The sequence below is a fragment of the Python bivittatus genome, unplaced genomic scaffold (assembly GCF_059951505.1).
Source record: "Python bivittatus isolate LINGU-HERP-01145 unplaced genomic scaffold, Pbiv_v1 ctg000160_np1212, whole genome shotgun sequence".
Lineage (NCBI taxonomy): Eukaryota > Metazoa > Chordata > Lepidosauria > Squamata > Pythonidae > Python > Python bivittatus.
Window position 1 is genome coordinate 10,289,365 of NW_028277076.1, and position 18,485 is coordinate 10,307,849.

The 18,485-nt window shown below is 46.5% G+C and overlaps 1 protein-coding gene across 10 annotated transcripts; it reads left to right on the forward strand.

The window, feature by feature from the left end:
* The first annotated feature begins 15 nt into the window (after nucleotides 1-15).
* Nucleotides 16-17,703, forward strand: INPP5E (inositol polyphosphate-5-phosphatase E). 10 transcript variants are annotated; one of them, XM_088147220.1, is made up of 11 exons: nucleotides 16-453; nucleotides 4,891-5,633; nucleotides 7,233-7,356; nucleotides 8,288-8,385; nucleotides 8,963-9,087; nucleotides 9,370-9,489; nucleotides 10,861-10,968; nucleotides 11,751-11,915; nucleotides 13,207-13,322; nucleotides 15,787-15,923; nucleotides 16,774-17,703. In XM_088147220.1, the coding sequence occupies exons 2-11, from the start codon at nucleotides 4,897-4,899 to the stop codon at nucleotides 16,904-16,906; spliced, it is 1,863 nt and encodes a 620-aa protein (XP_088003346.1). In that variant the 5' UTR covers nucleotides 16-453; nucleotides 4,891-4,896; the 3' UTR covers nucleotides 16,907-17,703. The 10 variants fall into 10 exon arrangements, with proteins under 10 accessions (XP_088003346.1, XP_088003343.1, XP_007441606.1 ...); XM_088147217.1 differs by lacking the exon at nucleotides 16-453 and adding an exon at nucleotides 719-812 and having other exon boundaries at nucleotides 4,709-5,633; XM_007441544.4 differs by lacking the exon at nucleotides 16-453 and adding an exon at nucleotides 721-812 and having other exon boundaries at nucleotides 4,862-5,633.
* Nucleotides 17,704-18,485: the final 782 nt, after the last annotated feature.

Genomic DNA, 18,485 nt, shown 5'->3' on the forward strand with positions numbered 1-18,485 from the left:
GTCCTTCCCTCCAGTTTGGGGAAACTTTTTTAGAGGATTTCAGTGGACTTCACCCAGCGCCCGCTCGCGTTGGGAGGATGGAGGCTGAGCGGATGACCCCAAAATAGCAAGACGAAGCCGTGTGGAAAATTGCGTCCCCTCAAGCCGTCGTCAACCGGTAGTGACCACGCAGGTTTTCGGCTCCTCCAGTGGCCTCCATCGGCGCCGGGGCCGAGTCCGCCTCCTTCCTTCCCCCTTTCCCGGCGCTGGAGCTTCTCCAGAGAGCCGGCTCTGGGTTGGCGGTCCGGCGGTTGGTTTTCTGGGCCACCCGCGGCATTCCCAGGCGCCGCCTCCCACACCGGCGTTTCAGAAGCGCCAGCGGCGGCCGGCCGTCCCGCTGCTTCGCCAACGCGCGCGGGAAAAAGCAGCCGAGCTGCGGTGCGCGAGAGCAGCACGAGCGAGCCCCTGCTTGAGGTGAGGGTGAGGGAGAAGAAACGCCCTCGTTGCTGCAAGGAGGGTCCAGGCGGGTCACCGTTTCCACAACGCCCACCCACAAGGGAAGCACCCCCACCCCCTGAGCTTCAGGCGCCCCCCCCCAGGCTGAGGGGGCCGCGGCTTCGGGAGCTGCAGCGGGGCCTACCAGGAGCAGCGAACGGCTCTCCGCCGGTCGCCGTGGCAACGCGCCGGGGGTGGGCGGAGGGGGCGGGGCGAGGGGCGCGCGGCGGCCGTTGGAGGGGGAGGGGCCGCGGCCTCGGCTGCGGGCGGTGCGGGACGGGACGGGACGGGACGGGAGCCGCCTCGGCCGGCCCGGCTGCCCGCAACGGCCCTGCGAGGTAGGCCGCCCGCCTGCGGGTTCGGGACGGGGCCGCGGCCTTTCCGTCGTCGGCTGCTCTGTTGTAGAATCCGCTTCCCATTGTTTTGTTTTTATTCATATCGTTTTCATTTCATGATTTACATTCGTTTTCATTTCGTTACTTCCTTTTTATTGATTTCGTGTTCGTTCCGTTTCATTTTATCGATCTCCTTTTTACTTTATTTTATTTACATCCCATGTATAAATGGCCGCCCGCTCCAGAAGGCTCTGGGCGGCTTACAAAATCAAGGAAACGATTCAAAACGGGTTCTTTTAAAAAACAAAAAACACCACCTATTAGGATCATTTTCGTGTTTGCATTTTATTATTGTTGGATTCCTTGTGGGAATCCTATTCGTTTGGGGAGGATTTGGGTGGTGGCCCTGACTGACCTTTCGGGCTTGGGGCTATTTGTCGCCCTTTTTCCTCGTGGGGGGAGCCCAAAAAGGGCCTTTGGAGGAAAGGAGGGCCCAGGGCGGGAAGCAGCGTCTGGGGACCTGCGGGGGGCTGGATTGGGGAGCCGCCCTGGGACCCCTTTTCCGCTTCATTCTTAGGCTTTGCGAGCTGTGGGGGGGTGTCTTGTAAACCTCCCCAGACGTCCCCCCCCCCGCTTTCTGCTTCTGCATTTTCTTGCACGTTTGTAACATCCTCCTGCTGAAGGGGGTGAGTCGAGGGTTGCTCCCCCTCAGTCCATCGCTCTTCAGGGTTTGTCTTTCTCTTCTAAGTCCCCCGAAAGAGCCTTTGGAAAAGACAGGAAAAAGTCCTAGAAAGAGGACTACTGTGACTGGGCTTGATTGGGGTCTAATTCGTTCATAATTATACTGTGCTCCCTCCTGAAATTGCTCAGAACGAATGGCAACGCAGGATCCATCAACCATGCCGAAGTATCTGTTGTTGCTGATACTGGACGAATGTCTTGGAGACACAATTTACTTATCTCCTGTAGTGGAGCTCCAAGTTTAAGTGGCAACGGTGCATACCCATTCATATCTGGTTCTGCCGCCTGGCCTGGGGTGGGGAGGGAATACCTCAAGCATGGGGATGGCTAGCCCCATAGAGGCCTTCTGTCTTCAGCCTCAGATTTTTCATCATCTTGGACTCTCCTTCTCCTTTTTAGTAATGTTTTTAACTAATGTTTTATATATTTATATATATTTATGTTTTTAATGTTTGTTGTGAATCGCCCAGAGTTCCCCCATTGGGGGGAGATGGCCGGTTGAAAATTTAATAAATAAATAAAATAAATAAAATATCCACGTGGGCGTGGATGACGGGTGTGCCTGCACTTACATTTGTTGCATTATGCTTGGAAACAAAAATTTGGAAGCTGTGGTAGGAGGACAGGAAGAATTCTTAAATTCTTTTGGAAACCTAGCATAAAGTGGATCTGTGGCCTTCTTTGTTCAAAATCTGGATCAGTGGATAATGTTATTTAGCAGGGTTTTTGTTCCAGCTTGGTTTGTGCTGTTCCCCATGTTGTAGATGAGGAATGGAGGGTGAGCAAAAGTGGTTTTAGGGGGACTCGAAATCAAGTCTGGAGGATGCAGGTCTCTCTCCCTGGATACTGGATCACCCTGTGTCTCTGGAAGCACATTGGCCTACCTAGTTGGTTGCATCAATGTGTTGACTTGCAGCCGTGGATCTTGAGGGGGCATGTGATTTTGCCTTAGAGTGGTGGTGGTAGACACAGTCCAAGTGATTTGGATTTGGAGTGGCCACCAGCCAAGTTAGGTAATCCTCAGTGCATCAAAGGATGTACAGGCATACCTCAGAGATGTTGTGGATTCAGTTCCAGACCACCCCAATAAAGAGAATATCGCAAAAAAGCAAGTCACATGAATTGTTTGGTTTCCAAATGCATATAAAAGTTATGTTTATACTATACTGTAGTCTATTAAGTGTGCAATAACATTAGGTCTTAAAAAATATATGTAGCTTAATTAATAAATACTTTATTGCTAAAAATGCTAATCATCATCTGATAAATAATAACAAAAAATTTGAAATATTGTGAGAATTACCAATATGTGACACAGAGACATGAAGTAAGCAAATGCTGTTGGAAAATTGGCACTGATACACTTCTTGACGCAGGGTTGCCACTAATCTTCAATTTGTAAAAAAAAACCCCAATATCTGTGTAGTGCAATAAAGTGAATCGCAATAAAACGAGGTATGCCTCTATTGGATGATGCACATAAAAGCATGCAGGTGAACGCTATTCACTTTCACACTGTGATTGCTGTGTTAATATATAATGGCATGCAGACAGGAATACCAGCAAAAATGCATTTTTAAAAGCCTACATGCCCTGCACTAATTAAACTACACTAGAGCCAGTTTGTCACAGTAGTTAAGACACAGGCTAGAAAGCGGGAGACCATCAATTGTAGTCCTGCCGTGGGCACAAAGCCAGCTGGGTGACCTTGGGCCAGTCACTCTCCCAGAGCTCTAGAAAAGAAGCAATGGCAACCCACTTCTGAAAAACCTTGCCAAGAAAACTGCAGGGAATTGTCCAGGCAGTTGGCAGGAGTCAAAAACTGTCTCAAAGGCACCAAAGAACCCCCCAACAGTATAAGGTTTCTAGACCTTATAGAGACATATTGCTTTGTCTTTTCATCTTTAGAATACAAAGACTTTTCAAAAATAGATAACAGACTCATGAATCCACTCCTTAATCAGTTTCTTTCCCTTTACATAAGATCTTCTTACATAAGTCTCAGGTTTGATAGAACTCTGGTTGCACTATCGGTGGCTTCCATTTGGCTTCCTTTTGAAAGTTTGATTGGGGCACGATTGGACAGGCGGGCATGTGGCAGTCACCCAAGGGTGAATGGCCTGTAGCCCATGACCTTTTTTCCAGGCCATGGAGGCCTCTGTGATGGCTTTTGCAGATAATAGCAGCTCAGTTTTCTGCCATTTTGAGGCAGAGAGCACACAAAGATAGTGTTCCCTCCCACATTTGTAACCTATGCCTGCTCGCTGCATCTCCTCACTGCATCCCCTATCCCAAATGTGAATGATAGCTCTGGGTGCCTAAAGATAGTGCACTGATGAGGTTATAATGTAACCAGTTACCAACCTTGAAAATTTTTTACATAATTTGTCACAAGCATGCATTCAACTGTCTGCATACTGAGTTGCATTACTTCATTCCGATGTAAGCCGCTAAAGTATATTTGGAAGCTGTGGTTGGCTCATTGCTGTCACACAACATGCTTAACCAAGTCAGTTAGAAACCTAGATGTTGTATTAACATCAGATGTTAAGCCAGGATAGTGTTAACCTGGGTTAAGTGTTTGGGAAGGCTTAGCATTTTTTTTAATAAAACCAGCCCATTTGATTATAGTAGTATGCGCTTCATGTATTTTGTCAATCCAGACACTTTATTTATAAAATTTATATGGCTGCCCATCTCACAAAAAGTGACTCTGGGCGGCATACAGCAGTGCATTACATCCATAACCAATTGTGTTGTATGAATTGTGTTGTATGGATGCAATCATAAAATGTATTTTGCCCACCTTGATACTCCTGCCTTGACATTTGTTGCTGGGTATAAACTACAGACTTTTTTAAAGCCTTAAAGAGATTGAGAACTGTGTGAGTATGTATGATGTATTTAAGAGGTACCTTGCGATTTTCATAATAAATCAGTTAACAGTGGGGTAAATAGTGTTCTCCCTGATGAATCTGCCCTAATAATAATTTCCTGCAGTTCTGATTTACTTCCTAAGCTTCTGATCTCTAGTTGTAAAATGGGAATGACCCAGCTAATACTAGGAGTATCTTTTAAGAGTGGATCCATTGGGTGGTTTAAAAATTTTGCAATTAAAACAGAAGGCTTGGCTAACCTCTGTCATTAACATTTCTAAGGGCGATGCAAAGTGCTGCACCAACGTGGGTAACCTTTTGGGATTCCTTCCCTGACCATTTTTGTTTCTCATATTCCTCTTCATATTTTTCCACACTCATGGAAACTTCTTGTTGGCTAGTAAGAAATAGTGATTCTTTGACTTCCTCATACAGTAGTTGGTGTATCTAATGGATTCTTACAGCAGACAATGGAGCATATCTCAAGTGATGGGCCCCAAATCCTACGGCCAAAAGAGGATGGCCACTCAGCAAGGAAGGAGGCAGGCAACAGCGGGGATCATCTCTCCAAGGATCCACAAGAAATCAAGCCCCCCTTTTCCAATGATACTTTCAGACTGCAGCTAGATGGATCCCAAACCCCTACTGGGCTTAAGTCATTTACCCCAAAGCCTCCCCGTAAACCGAGGCTGGAGCGGACGTCGTCTCTTGATGAACTGATTTGGCGGAGGAGGAGGCCTTTCAGAATGAATCAAGAGAACTCAGCTGACTCAACTGAGGGGGGATCCTCTGATGGATCTTTCCAGGAAGAAAGCCCTACCAAGCAGGAAGTAGCCTCCAGTGGCAACCATCACCATCTGCAGCCTCGGCACAACTTGTACCAAGGCTCCAAGGCTCCCCACATCAGTCAAAGCAGGCTTAGCCTTTCTGCTTCACCCAGGAAGTTGTCCAAGGTCTTGGCCACCCAGCCTCCACCCCCTCTGGAACTTGAGGGCTCCTTTCCTTCTCTGAGGACAACTAATAGGATTGACCCAGATTGTGCGGATTACAAGTTTGGTTCCCGGAGCATCTTTCCAAGAGCAGGCAGCAGCTGGAGCGACACACAGCTTCAGAGTCGTGGAATGGCTTGTGAGCACTGTTTGGCTACCTCTATGAAATCTACCTTCAGCCTGCTGGCCCCCATCCGTGTCAGAGACGTGCGAAACAGGTACGTACCTTGGAGCAGGGGGCCATGGTGGTGGTAACCACTCTGATATGGACATTGCCTTTGCGGTAATTTTAGACAAATTCTTGTTGAGTAAGGGAAATCTTAACGTAGAATAGAAAAACCATGTTGTTTTTTCTCTCTCAGGAGGATGCATCAGCAGCAATCTAATATCCCCTCCAAGAACTTTACTGGGAAATTCCTGTCAATCTTCAGTGTATAACTTTAAGATAATAAGGTTTCTGGAACAGGACCGTTTTGCTTAAGTTATCTGTCTGTTGAAGGGGCTGCTTACAGCATAACAAGCTGCTCTGCCCTGCCTTCCCAACTCAGCTGCTTAGATCCCTGGCATTAAAAGAAGGACCTTTGGCTCAGATTCAGTCCTTGGGTTGCCAACAAAAGGATATGGTAACATGTGATGTGGAAGCCCCTGCTGTTGTTTTGTTTATCATCATGTGCTCCAGAGGAAGATATGTTTCACATTCATCAGGAATATGTTTAAGTCTTGAGAAGGGAGAAATCAGGGAGGTCTGTCCCTGGAACCACTGACTGTGGGATTTACTAACCTTTACCTCTCTAAGATTGAGGCAAAGTCCTAGAGAGGCTCCTTGATAACAAGGTCTCTTGGGGCACTATGTTTTGATGGCTGTTTTGTCCTTCAGGCTCCCCTGCTTGCAGACATCCCAGGTTGTAGGTGGAAAACTAGCAGAAATGAGGTGTGCCTGTGTGAGTTAGAACCTGTCCATTGTGGGATAATTCTGATTGCAACACAGTGTTTTGTTTTGTTTTTTATTTTTTTCACTCCAGGCTTTGGGTAGGGAGAATGGGGAAAGGGATATTGGGCAAGCCACCCAGCTTACTTTGCAGCAGTTGGGAGGACTTTAAAAAATGACTGGTGCCTCAGAGAGATCCAGACATTTCTGGTGCCAATGGGCAAAGGCGTGTTTAACAACAGGGAGAAGTGATGGCTGGGACTCAATACAATTTCATACTTGGGAGTTTTTAAGAGTAACCTTGTCCCACACAAGCTTGGTTGCCAGCTAAAGTGGAATTTATTTGATTTTTGTTAAATCCCAGTATTCTCACAAGAACTTAAGTACTGGGATACCTTCCCATGTTAAATTGCAACAATCCTGTGAGGTAGGTTAAAAAGAGAGATAATGATTGGCCCCCAGTCACCTAGTGAGCTTCAGGATTGAGCTGTGTTTTGAACTCATCCTCCCCAGTACTCTAACTGCTGTGTCTCACTGAACTGAAGAAGACCTCTCTCTGTATCTGGGTGTCCCCCCATCACTCCAATGCCCATCTGAGCTTTTTTCAGAGGAGACCTTTGCCAAGGCTGTCATTCGACTTCGGAGCACTCTGCTAAGAAAGGCCTGCCTCACTTCCTTTCTGATGCATTTGGCTCCTCAGTCCTGATTTTCATTCCCAAGTTACATTAGTTGACTTTCCACAGTTTTACTTGCTGTCACTGCATCTTTTATTGGTACTACGATTGGCTGCCCAAAATGTTGCTGGAGAGGGTGCAATAGGAGTGTTTCAAAGTAAACCAATACTGTAGATTATTTTAAAACAACAACAACAGAATATCCTTTTCTGCAGAAGCTACTTGGAAGGCAGCCTTCTTGCTAGTGGTGCCCTCCTGGGAGCAGAAGAGCTGAACCGGTATTTTCCTGATCGCAGCATTGGCATCTTTGTAGCCACCTGGAATATGCAGGGTCAGAAGGTGAGGAAGTGAGGGTTCCAATGTCCTTCTCTAATAATCAGACTTTTCTTAGGGAACAAGGCTAAGTCAAGGAGGGAAAATAAAGGCACCGTTCAACATTCCACAAGGTGTGAAGCTTCGGAGTTGTTCTGGAAGCATCTTGCCTCTGGACACGCTCCTCCTGTGAAGCAGGAAGGATGGAGGGCAGGCCATATGCTCAGCTGAGCTTGGCTTACAGAGTCAGCAGGTTGGGCTCACATAGACTTTTCTCCCTGGAAAAAGGTTACTGAACACTTGCCCTTTTAAACCATGGACACTGCAGATATTTCTGGACAGTGTCACTATATGATTCTAATTTTGCATTTAAAGTTCATATTTTTAATGCAAAACATCTTGGAAGCATGTTAGTGAGGTTATGTGTAGCCTTTGGGGATAAACCAGCTGTCTAGGATCCACAAATCTACTTGCAGCTCATCCATTCCCAGATACACAGGGGTTTTTTTTCCTCTTTAGTTTTTCTTTCACAAACAAGTTTTCACGGAAATGTAACAGAACAGTGGAGAAAAACAGCTAGGTCAACTCAGTTTAGGAAAGGTGGGCTGTGGATGTGAAAATTAAAGAAAAGGAAATAGGAACCTTGGAACAGGTATTTGTTTCTGCGGCATTTCACAAGGAGCACATAGGGTGGCAGGAGAAGCAGAGTGGCCTTTAATCCTCCTAGTAATGTTCATATGTGGATTAAGTGACTAATTTTCTGGACAGATCAGAAAATGGCAGATCTGTTCATTTTCAGTATTCCACCCCAGATCAACAGAAAGCTATTTGCATCCTGCATGCAGGAAAAACAGATTTGGTGCCCTGCTTCATCTTTTGTTCTTCGGTTGCCAGCTAGAGCCCTCAAATGAGCCTGCAGGGCTCATCTACAGTTGGAAAGGTCATTTTTTTCTTGCAGGAGCTCCCTGAGGTGCTGGATGACTTCCTGTTGCCGTCTGAGCCTGATTATGCCCAGGACATGTATGTGATAGGGATCCAAGAAGGCTGTCCAGATAGGTATGGAAACAAAGGAAAGCACTTTGCAGGAGACCTTCCCTCCTTTCCTCCTTCCTTCCTTCCATCCATCCATCTCTGGTCTTTCCTCTTGAGAATCCCCACACAACTATGAATAGGATCATTATGTTGCAGAGGATGAGGCTATTGCAGGCACTCTCCCGTCTTCTGTAACGAGACAGAACTTTCTGTTAAAACAGGACAAAGCTTCTTGCAAGCACAGGTCTCCTTTGGGAGAAAGCTGCAATAGGTCCATTGGCAATATTAGTCCTGTGTTCTCCTTTCCTCTTTATTTGTCTACAATCCTCAGTGTGCATGACCAGTGGCTGGCATCCAGGAGAAGAGTGAATGTGGGCAGAGTCACTGCAAGGAATTGAAGCATATGAGCTCAGGCTGGGAACCAAATGGAGGGTTCCAAGCATGTGGAACTAGTGAGAGTGAAGAGGGCTTCCGAGGGATCGTGTATCTTCTTAATAAACCTGGATGGCCACGGAAGTCCTTTTTGAGCTTGGACTGGACCTGCTGGCCTCAGAGCTCCTCAAGTGCAGAGTGGCCAATTGGCTCTGCTTCCCTTCTGCAGGAGAGAGTGGGAGATTCGCCTGCAGGAAACGCTGGGCCCCCAGTATGTCATGTTCTATGCAGCTGCTCACGGTGTCCTTTACATGTCGGTCTTCTTGCGAAGGGATCTCATCTGGTTTTGCTCAGGTACGTGTGGCCAATGAGAAACTTTGAGTGGCCTTTAAGTCACTACTCCAGTGGGAACACTGCTAAATCTCCAGACAGCTTGTTTTTGTTTGGTAAGGGGAGAAAGCCAAACCATTGTTAAGCAAGAGGCACCTGCTTAGAAGGTAAAAGCAAACATTTAATTGCAGTATTTTTCACCCTAGGTATTAAGGGGAAGTGCTGCCTGTTTGTTCTAGCACTGGCTAGTCCGGGTTTTTCTGGGCGCTCTTTGACAGGCCTTGCTGCTTCTCTCCTTTCCCACAGAGGTAGAATGTGCCACAGTGACAACGCGCATCGTGTCTCAGTTCAAAACCAAGGGCGCACTAGGAATTTGCTTCACTTTCTTTGGCACGTCCTTCCTTTTCATCACTTCCCACTTCACGTGTGAGTATGTCCCCCACGTTCTGCCCATGCCTGCATTGGAGCCAGAATATGCCCATTGAACTCCCTGCTCTATATTCCCAGTCGAATGCAAGAAAGGTAGAGATGTAGAGTTATTGGAGAAAGTTAGGAAGCTGTGTCTATAAATGTTTATGAAGATTCTCAGTCATCCAGGTGGAATTGTCTGAAGGTTGAATCATGGCAACTGGACTTTTCTTTTTTGGTAGAGATGTTTCGCTACTTATCCAAGCAGCTTCTTCAGTCTAAAAATGTTGGTTGAGGGGACCCCATAAAAGTTTTCCAGGGTGGTTGTGTTTCTTACTAGCATGATAGGCTAGTAAGTATTGTCCCTCAACCTTAACCCTTAAGTAGCGAAACATCTCTACCAAAAAAGAAAAGTCCAGTTGCCATGACTCAACCTTCAGACATGTGTCTACAAATAAATGAGCAGCACCCGGAAATTCCTCTCCCTTTATACCTTAGTCCCAAGGCTTAAATCCTGGGCATCTTCCCCTGCGTTTTTGGAGTCCACAGCCATGTAGTTGCTCATCTCCTGACTTGTGAAGGTTCCTGATGAGGGAATTTTCCAGCATGAGAATCAGAGGTTCCTACTTCACCAGGTTTAATCCATATACTTTTTTCTTCTCAAATAAATGGTTTGAACATGACTTCTCAGGTGATGCACTTGTGAACTGCCTTTCCCTCCTCTTCCAACATAAGTGCAAACAGAATAAAAGACACACCCAGAAAGTTTAGAGTTATGAGACAGAGGATTTTTTTTGTTTTTGTAATTGAAGAAAGCCACTTTGACAAGGTTGCTTCCTCCAGGGGTTAAGATTTTATAGCAGTCCTGTTTTGGGGAATGGGAGCGGGACGAGGAAAACTGCCAGGCTGTGTTCACGCTCCTGCCTGAGATCTAGGATCTGAATTGCTGCAGAACCCAGCACCCCTAGAATTCCAGCTCCCCTCCTTCCCTGCTTCCTCCAGCCAGGAGTTCTGGTCTTTCTAGGTCTAGGAGAAAGTGGGAGAGTGTGTCTCCTGAAATCTCTGGATCTGGTATTACGGCTCCATGGCCCTCATTCTTGTCCCAGATCTTCAGAATTCTGGTTTTATATTGTGAATGTTGGAGATTGTTCTAACATAATTTTAGTAGAACTCTGATCCTGATTCTTTTCTTAGTCCAACTGAATATTGTGAGCTGCTCCATTTGCAGAGCTTTGGTCCTTCTGAGCCTTGAAATCTGGGTCAGCATTGAGAAGATTGTTTTCCTCTGCTTCAAACAGAGAAATCTCCTGAAGTCGTTTCCAATGGAAGCTGCTGTGTTGTGTCTTTTTTCCATTAGAACTTGCACTGAGCAGCCTTCTTTTCTTTCAGCTGGAGATGGCAAAGTAAATGAGAGGGTCCTGGATTACAACAAAACCATCCAGGCTCTTTCGCTGCCAAAAAATATTCCAGATACCAACCCATATCGATCTAGTTCCTGTGAGTAACTTGGCACTTGAAAATGCATTTTCAACTTCACTATGCATTGTCATTATTATTCACTATGCACTGTTCATATGTTGATGTAACTTTCTCTTTCAAATAAACACCACCATCATGATGCACCTGAAGGAAAGTATGTTTTCTAGAAAGTAATCACTGATTTGGCCTAGGCACAAATGTGGGTCTAAGGGATAAAATCAGGATTAGATGGAACAGCCAGCGTTTCCCAACCTGGGCAATTTTGAGATGTGTAGACTTCAACCCCCAGAATTCCCCAGCCAGCATGGCCATTGCTAAGAATTCTGAGAGTTGAAATCCACACATTTCAGAGTTGCCCAGACTTGCACTGGAGCAGGCAAATGGTGGCAGGTTATATAGTCTTTACGTTTCAAAACAGGTGATGTAGTCACACAAAAATATAATGCACACTAGGTTATTTCTAGGTATTGCGGTTGGGGTTGGCAACTCCCAGAATTCCCTGGCCAGGGATCCCCTGCTGCGCATCATTGTTAGTTTTCTTTCACTTTCATTCCTGCCCACTTGGATGGACAAATATCTGTCACACATTATGCTCTTCCCTTCCTCCAAAGAGTTCCAACTTGTAGTGATTTTAGTTTCAGTTATTTTGTTTGCAAGCTGTAGATTGAATGAATATCACCCTCAAACCCCTTGGTCAAACCCAGGTCCCCAATAATTCTGTGTAAGTGGTTGGGGAAGACTTAATCTTCATGCTGCAGCCTCTTTTCCAATTACTCCCCTTCCTTTCCTTGGTTCTGCAGCAGACGTCACGACCCGCTTTGACAACGTCTTCTGGTTTGGAGACTTCAACTTCCGCCTGAATGAGAACCGGGAGGTGATAGAGCAGATCCTCAACCATGGCCAGGACCTGGACGTGTCAATGCTGCTGCAGCATGACCAGCTCTTGAAGGAAATGCACAATGGTAGTAAGGACCACCTTTCCATTTTCAAATGTTTTTGCAGTTCAGCTGCCAGGAGCCAAACTGCTGATCTGTGCAGCAACAGTTACAGAAGCAGGAGCTCCAGTTGGGACACCAATTGTGCACCTGGAGTAGGAGGATCTCAGCACAGCAGCTCTTGCCTCCTCAGTGACCACTGTGACGGGCCTCTAAAGACCCCTGGTTATCAAAAAGACAATGGCCCATTTGATAACCTGTGCATCAGGCCCTGCACTACTCCCAGTTGGTTTCTGGGTGCAGTTTAGAGGGTTGGTTTTGACCTACCAAGCCCTGAATGGCTTGATACTCAACAACATGCAGAACTATATTCTCCAAACAGAATTAACCCAGCCTCCTCTGCTGCCCTGGAAGAAGCCCCTGGTAGGATCCCTTTTCCATGAAGTGAGTGGGGAGGCAAAGTGGACCCAGTTGGGGTCAAGCTTGCTCCCTCTCTTTTGGGAAGAAGCCAAAGAGCTCTTCCAAGGAGCATTTGCCAGGTGATGGGGACTTTTAGGTTTTTCTGTCATTAAGGGATTGCTATTTATTTATACATAGATAGTTACTGTTTCTTGTTTTTGCTTATCAAGAAAGTTTAATATTATATATATTTTGTCATTAACCCCTGGGAGTCCTAGTTGACTACAGTTGGATACTGGACGGATGGAGGGATGGATACATGTCCCTGTACCTGAATGGTGAAACCCTGTTTCACCCCACTATCTATAATTAAGTACCCACAGACCTTTTGCTAGCTAAAGGGCAGACCCATTCCTTGCAGGCATTAAGCTTGAATAAAGTCTTCATTTGTAAGACAGAGAAAGGGACTTAACCACCTCCTTTTGCATCTTGCTCATTTCCAGGTTTTGGGAGGAGGCTAAACTGTCTGCTGTACATCCATAGCTTACGTTGTTCCTTCATTATTCATTGAACCACTTCTGGATTGTACAGTGACCCAATACATGGCACCATCATTTGATTTAGCCATAGTTTGATGGGAGAGACTATGGGAACCTGACAGAGGAGGAGTTCAGTGGGTGCGAGAAGAAGTCTTCCGGCCCAGCTCCACCTTGACTCACTCTCAGTCTGCCTGGGAGACTTTTACTCTGATTAGCATTAACGAAGCCTTTCTCACATGAATGTGGTTCTTACTTCCTCAGTTTGGCAGCTTTGGGCAGCCTGAAATGTAATGGCAATGTGGCTTTGTATATTGGGGGGCCCTTCCCTAAGGCTGGGATTTAGTGATCAATCCTTTGATTCTCCCCATCTGCTCTTCCCACAGGTTCTATTTTTAAGGGGTTCCAAGAGGCCCCCATCTTTTTCCGTCCTTCCTACAAGTTTGATGTTGGACAGGACACCTATGACACAACCTCAAAGCAGAGGACACCTTCGTATACGGTAAGGGCTTCGGGGGGCAGCAAACAAGCATCCCCCCAGGGAAACCCCTCCGGCAGAAAAGGCCACCCAGAGGCCAAGCATTCTGTCCCCCACCCCCACAGGCAAGCAAGCCCTTCAGCTGTACCCTGTCCTCCCTCCCTCCCAGCTGTTTAGAGGCTTGCCAAGAGTGCAGTAGGGCGAGGAGGGAGATGGACTATGAGGGTCTCCTTGGTGTGCTTCTCTCTCCACTGAACATGCCCCCCCAAGCCTCAGCCCCAGTCAGACACCCAAAGATGGTTCACTGCTAGAATCGTGGACAAGAAGGCTTCAGCCCCCCCTCCTGCTCATCTGCTTTGAGGGAAGTGAGCTTGGCTCTCCTGTCTTTCTGCCTCAGGAGGCTGTATGTGCTCGAGGGAGAGAGAGTGAGGGCGAGGGTGGCTACACACAGTGCCCTTTGGCCAAAAAGGTTGCCTACATCGGCCTAGACTCTTGGTATAAAGCCAAAGACAGGTCTGCCTGACCAAAAAAGTCAGGTAAAGATAGAAGGATGACTTCGTTGGATTACTTTTTCCTCTTTGTATTGTTATATGAGAGCCAGCTAGTGGTTAAAGGCAGGCAATGGGTAAGAAACTGGGAGACCCTGAGTTTTAGTCCTGCCTTCTTTACTTCTGTATCATTGCCGAGAAAGTACACGGATGCATTCACGAAGCCACCAGAGGCGTTATCTTATTATGCTTCCCCAATCAATATTTGAGAACCACCTTGGTTTAAGGCGCCAGGCTAGAAACCAGAGGCCACGAATTCTAGTCCCGCCTTAGGCACGAAGCCAGCTGGGTGGCCTTGGGCCAGTCCCTCCCGCTAAGCCCTAGGAAGGAGGTGGCAAGGGCCAACCACTTGCAAAAATGTTGCTAAGGGACTCATCCAGGCAGTTGCATTACAGTCATCCCCCCAAAGTGCCCAGTTTGGGAAGGTCCTTCCTAGAGGCAGATGGAATGATACCAATGTAGAAACAGTGGCAGAGGGCTGGCTTGATCCAGAATACAAAAAGTTCATCGTTTCAGTATGAATCTGCTAGTTTGGGCTCTGGAATTTATGCACCCCAGCTACTGTTTTGGCCACTTGACATCTTTGCTATTGTGGAGGAGGGTACCCCGAAAATAGGTTCGTTGTTTTCTCCCATAGACAAGGCTGAAAGATGGGCAGTAGTTCCCAGAAGGGTAGAGAGCATCTGTGGGCTTGGAAAAGTGGTTGGAGCCCTAAGTGCCACTGTTATGAGGGTGAGGAAACACAAGCTGTTATTTTGTTCCAACATTTTGAGGCCCAGAAAGGGGATGCAACTCACACCTCAGAATAACTGCAAGTGGATCTGGCTTCTATTATTTTGGTCAACACTGCATTTTCATTGTCCAATTGGTCAGGATGCAGCTCAGGCAAGCAAATGAATTTTAAAGACAGTTGTTTCCACTTATTTCCTTCTGGGCGGTGTCTGATTTGAAGTCATTTAATCTGGATACTACTTTCAAAGAAGTTCCTGCTCCATTGACAAATGGTTTAAACATAATAGCTCGCATTTCCTCGGCATGCCCTTAGTCTAGTGGAGGGAGACGCGATTTTCCCTGCTTCCCCTCAGCCTCAGCTGCTGGCCCATTCTCTGAGGAGTGTAGCCGCCTCAGAGACGGCTCCCATCCAGCTCCCTTGAGCAGCAGAAAGCCACCCGTGATCTTCTGGAGTCCTTGCAGAATCTCCTGGCCTCCTTGATATGTTAAACTTTTCAGGATTCCCTCCTTCATTCTCTGTAGGAAAATGGAACATTGGGCTTGGCATGAAGGTTCCTTTCCTACAGTGGATGGGAGGCCTCCATCCCCTACCGGTGAGTAATGGTTTCACCCTCAGAAAAAGCCCTTTTTCTATTGTGCTTTTCATTCTGACAGGTTTTCCTGTTGAACTTTACTTGGGGCTCCTGCAGCTTTTCACACCTCACAAGTGCTCCCTAGGGATTATTCCAAATCTTTTATTCCTGGCTACTGCAACTCCATTCCTGGACACCCTCCTTCGCTCTAGAAAAGGAAGCTCCATGGAAAGTCTCCTTGCCAGCCTAGAGTTACTACATGAATCTCCCTGTTCCAGGGGCAAGGAAGAAGCACATGACAGGTGTAGCGGAAAGCTCACCTAGCTTAAAACCAACAAAGACTGACCTCAAAGCTCTTTCCCCAAAGTCAGGTTCAGCCCACAGCAGCTCTGAGGTCCCCTCCAAATGTTCCGCAGCCACCAAGGCTACGTTCTCCTGCTCCTGTAGGGAAGCCCTGTTGCATCTACACTGTCATAGCTTCTGGAAGGCCTCCCACACCAGAGACGAGGGGAAGACTCTCTGATCTGAGGAATTTCTCTTTGCCCAGGAGCAAGAGAACCTTTCTCCTTAACCTCCAAGGTGGGTTTGTCAGTTTTCTCTGCCCTGGCTGCTCTGCTCATCTTCCTCCCTTTTTAGGACCGCGTCATCTACCGAAGCCGCCACCAGAATGAAATCCATGCTGTGAAGTACTCTTCTTGCTTTGGGATCAAAACATCAGATCACCGCCCTGTGTATGGCTTATTTCGTGTCAAAGTGAGACCTGGAAGAGACAAGTGAGTATGGCTTTTATTGAGATGCAGCAGATGATGTCTTTTGAAAAGGCTTCACCCTGAGGCTTCCAGCATTCCCATAGATGCATTGGCATTGCAACACCTGAGTTTGAGTCTGAGTTTGTATATTAGAGGCCAGGTGAGGAAGCCAGAGCAGAGCCTTTCTCCCTCAGGGCGTATAGCAGGAGCCAAGGAGAGCGTGAAGGCCTTGGCTGCAGTCAACGCTGGTGGCCGTGGACTGGGATAGAGCTACGTCTACCAGAACCAGACCCAGACCCGTGATTGTGGCCCCCAGAAATGGAACAGCTGCCTTTTTCTACTCCCAGAAAGCAGAATGCAGCCACCTGGCACCTGGAATCTCTTGCTGAGCTCCCTTTAATCCTAACAACTGAAACTGGGGCTCAGGGACATGATCAGGGATATGAAGCCCACAATGCATTTGGGTGGTAATACTAACCTCCATTTAAAAAAATAAAACGCTTTATATTTGTGGCTGTTCTTGTTTAAAATAAGCTCATTGGAATAACCCAACTGAGTAAAATCTTTCACGATTTTGTGATTAATTTTTAAAAGGCGTGTTTTCATTTTGGCATCTGTGCCATTGTGCAGCGGTCCACATTGTGTGGAGAGGTTGCTGACCCCTGATTAAGGGAAGAAAACTTGTCAATTTAATCTAATTACTGCTAGAATTTGTAGACTGTGCAAAGATGAAATATCAGGATGCCAAACTATTGGAACAGGCCCCACATCCTTTTCTCTCTAGTCCTCATGATTTCTCAGGGATTGTACAACAGTACAGCACGTATTATAAGTTTTCATGAGCTGGTTCCTGCTTTGTACCATTCACCTACAGCATCCCACTGGCTGCAGGCCTGTTTGATCGAGAACTTTATTTGACTGGCATAAAGAGACGGATCACGAGGCAACTTCAGAAAAAACACGCTCTAAAAAACCAGAAATCCAGCACCGTTTGTTCTGTTTCCTGACCAAACGCACCCAAGAGTTTTGAGGCAGAGGCAGAGGCAAAGGGCTTGTGGGTGAGACCTCCTCCAGTTCGTTCTCTGAAATCATGCTGGAATGGCTCCAGCAGGACCACAAAAGTGAAGGGCTCTTTTGAGGCTGGAAGTGGCTGGACGGTCAACAGATTCGATCAAGATTTATCAAGTGTAGCTTCTTCCTGATGAACAAGCTGTCGCACTTAACTCGTGTCCTGCTGCTTGCAGAGGATCCTGAAATAAATCTGCCGGCTGTTGGCATTTTCTGTTACAGCCACATATGCATTTCTTAGGTTTGTTTGGGAAGACACTTCTGAGGACCATCTTGGGAACAAAGGAACACATTCTAAGCATTGTTCTGTGTTCATTCTTCAGTTGCAGCTAGGAAGCTAAATATAGAGAAGCCACTGAGTCTACTTGAGCCCCAAAAAGCTTTTTTTCCTAAGAATTCTAGAAAGAAAAGCAGATTTCTGAAATGCCAGAGGGGCAAGGGAAGACTCAGAAAGGAGCAGCAGGGAGGGGATTGTAGCGTTTTTTTGCCTTCAATTACAGATCAGGACAAGCCAGCTTCCATCAGCTACATTTTCAAAAATCCATTAACTAAAGAGACAGTGGAAACTAGTTTCACTCAACATAGGACCTTGAGTGGCTGCAAAAATCAGTATTCAATTGCAAGAGCAAATTTTAGCTAATCCCAATGGTTTGATAAAGTTAGAAGTGTTTTCCCCTCCTCATGTTTAATCACCCACCATTTTCCTGGGTTGTTTGGGTTCAGAATTCCTTGAAATAAATAAAGGACAATTCAGAACTTAAAAGTGTGTTTCTAGTGTGCCAACTGCTTCTTTAATCTCTGCATTGCTGATACACCCTATATTCCTACCTGCAGCTTAGCTTAAATCCTTATCAATGGGATTCCAGTATTATTTCCAACATGCAAACCTAGTAGACATTTTTCCTTTTCCTGTGGGACGTAATTACATTAATTACAAGATTCAGAAGGAATCCTCTAATTACACAGTTGTCTGTAGTGGTGGATTGTGGCAGTGGCCCACGTGCCAGAGCACCCTTCCAGTCTGTGACATGGTGACTCCATGAAAGAAATCAGAGGTCGGTCCCTTACCAAGCACACACCTACAGGGCATTGAGAGGTCTTGCTTCGTAGCAAATTCCAGATATAGTAAATGCCCCAAAGAAAGATTTCCACCTTGGCCATGGAGTTAATTGTTCCCCACGGGATGAGGGAGAGCAGCGATTGACTGAGCAGCCATATATTGGCCATCCTGCTAGAGAGGGGGAGGTTGGAAGAGAATCCCCCAAGAAGGGAAAAAGGAAGACGACTGTCCAGGCAAATACTTAGCTGATGCTTCAGGCTATTTTCAAGCAGTCCTCTCCTGCCTCTGCAATTGGAACAGCATCATATCATTTCAGCACAACTGAAATTCTTTGTGGCATTTGCAAAAGGAGGATTTTGTGAGTCAGCAGTACTGTAGAGCACAACTTGCACAGTCCATCTCCCTGCTGAACAGAATTTCACCCAGATCGGGGAAGAAACATCCAAGCACACAACACA

Bases quoted from the DNA above. Each gene is read 5' to 3' on its own strand.
- INPP5E (XM_088147220.1), top strand. From the start codon at position 4,897: ATGGAGCATATCTCAAGTGATGGGCCCCAAATCCTACGGCCAAAAGAG. The intron at 5,634-7,232 runs GTACGTACCTTG...CCTTTTCTGCAG, and splicing joins GTCAGAGACGTGCGAAACAG to AAGCTACTTGGAAGGCAGCC. The intron at 10,969-11,750 runs GTGAGTAACTTG...TTGGTTCTGCAG, and splicing joins CCCATATCGATCTAGTTCCT to CAGACGTCACGACCCGCTTT.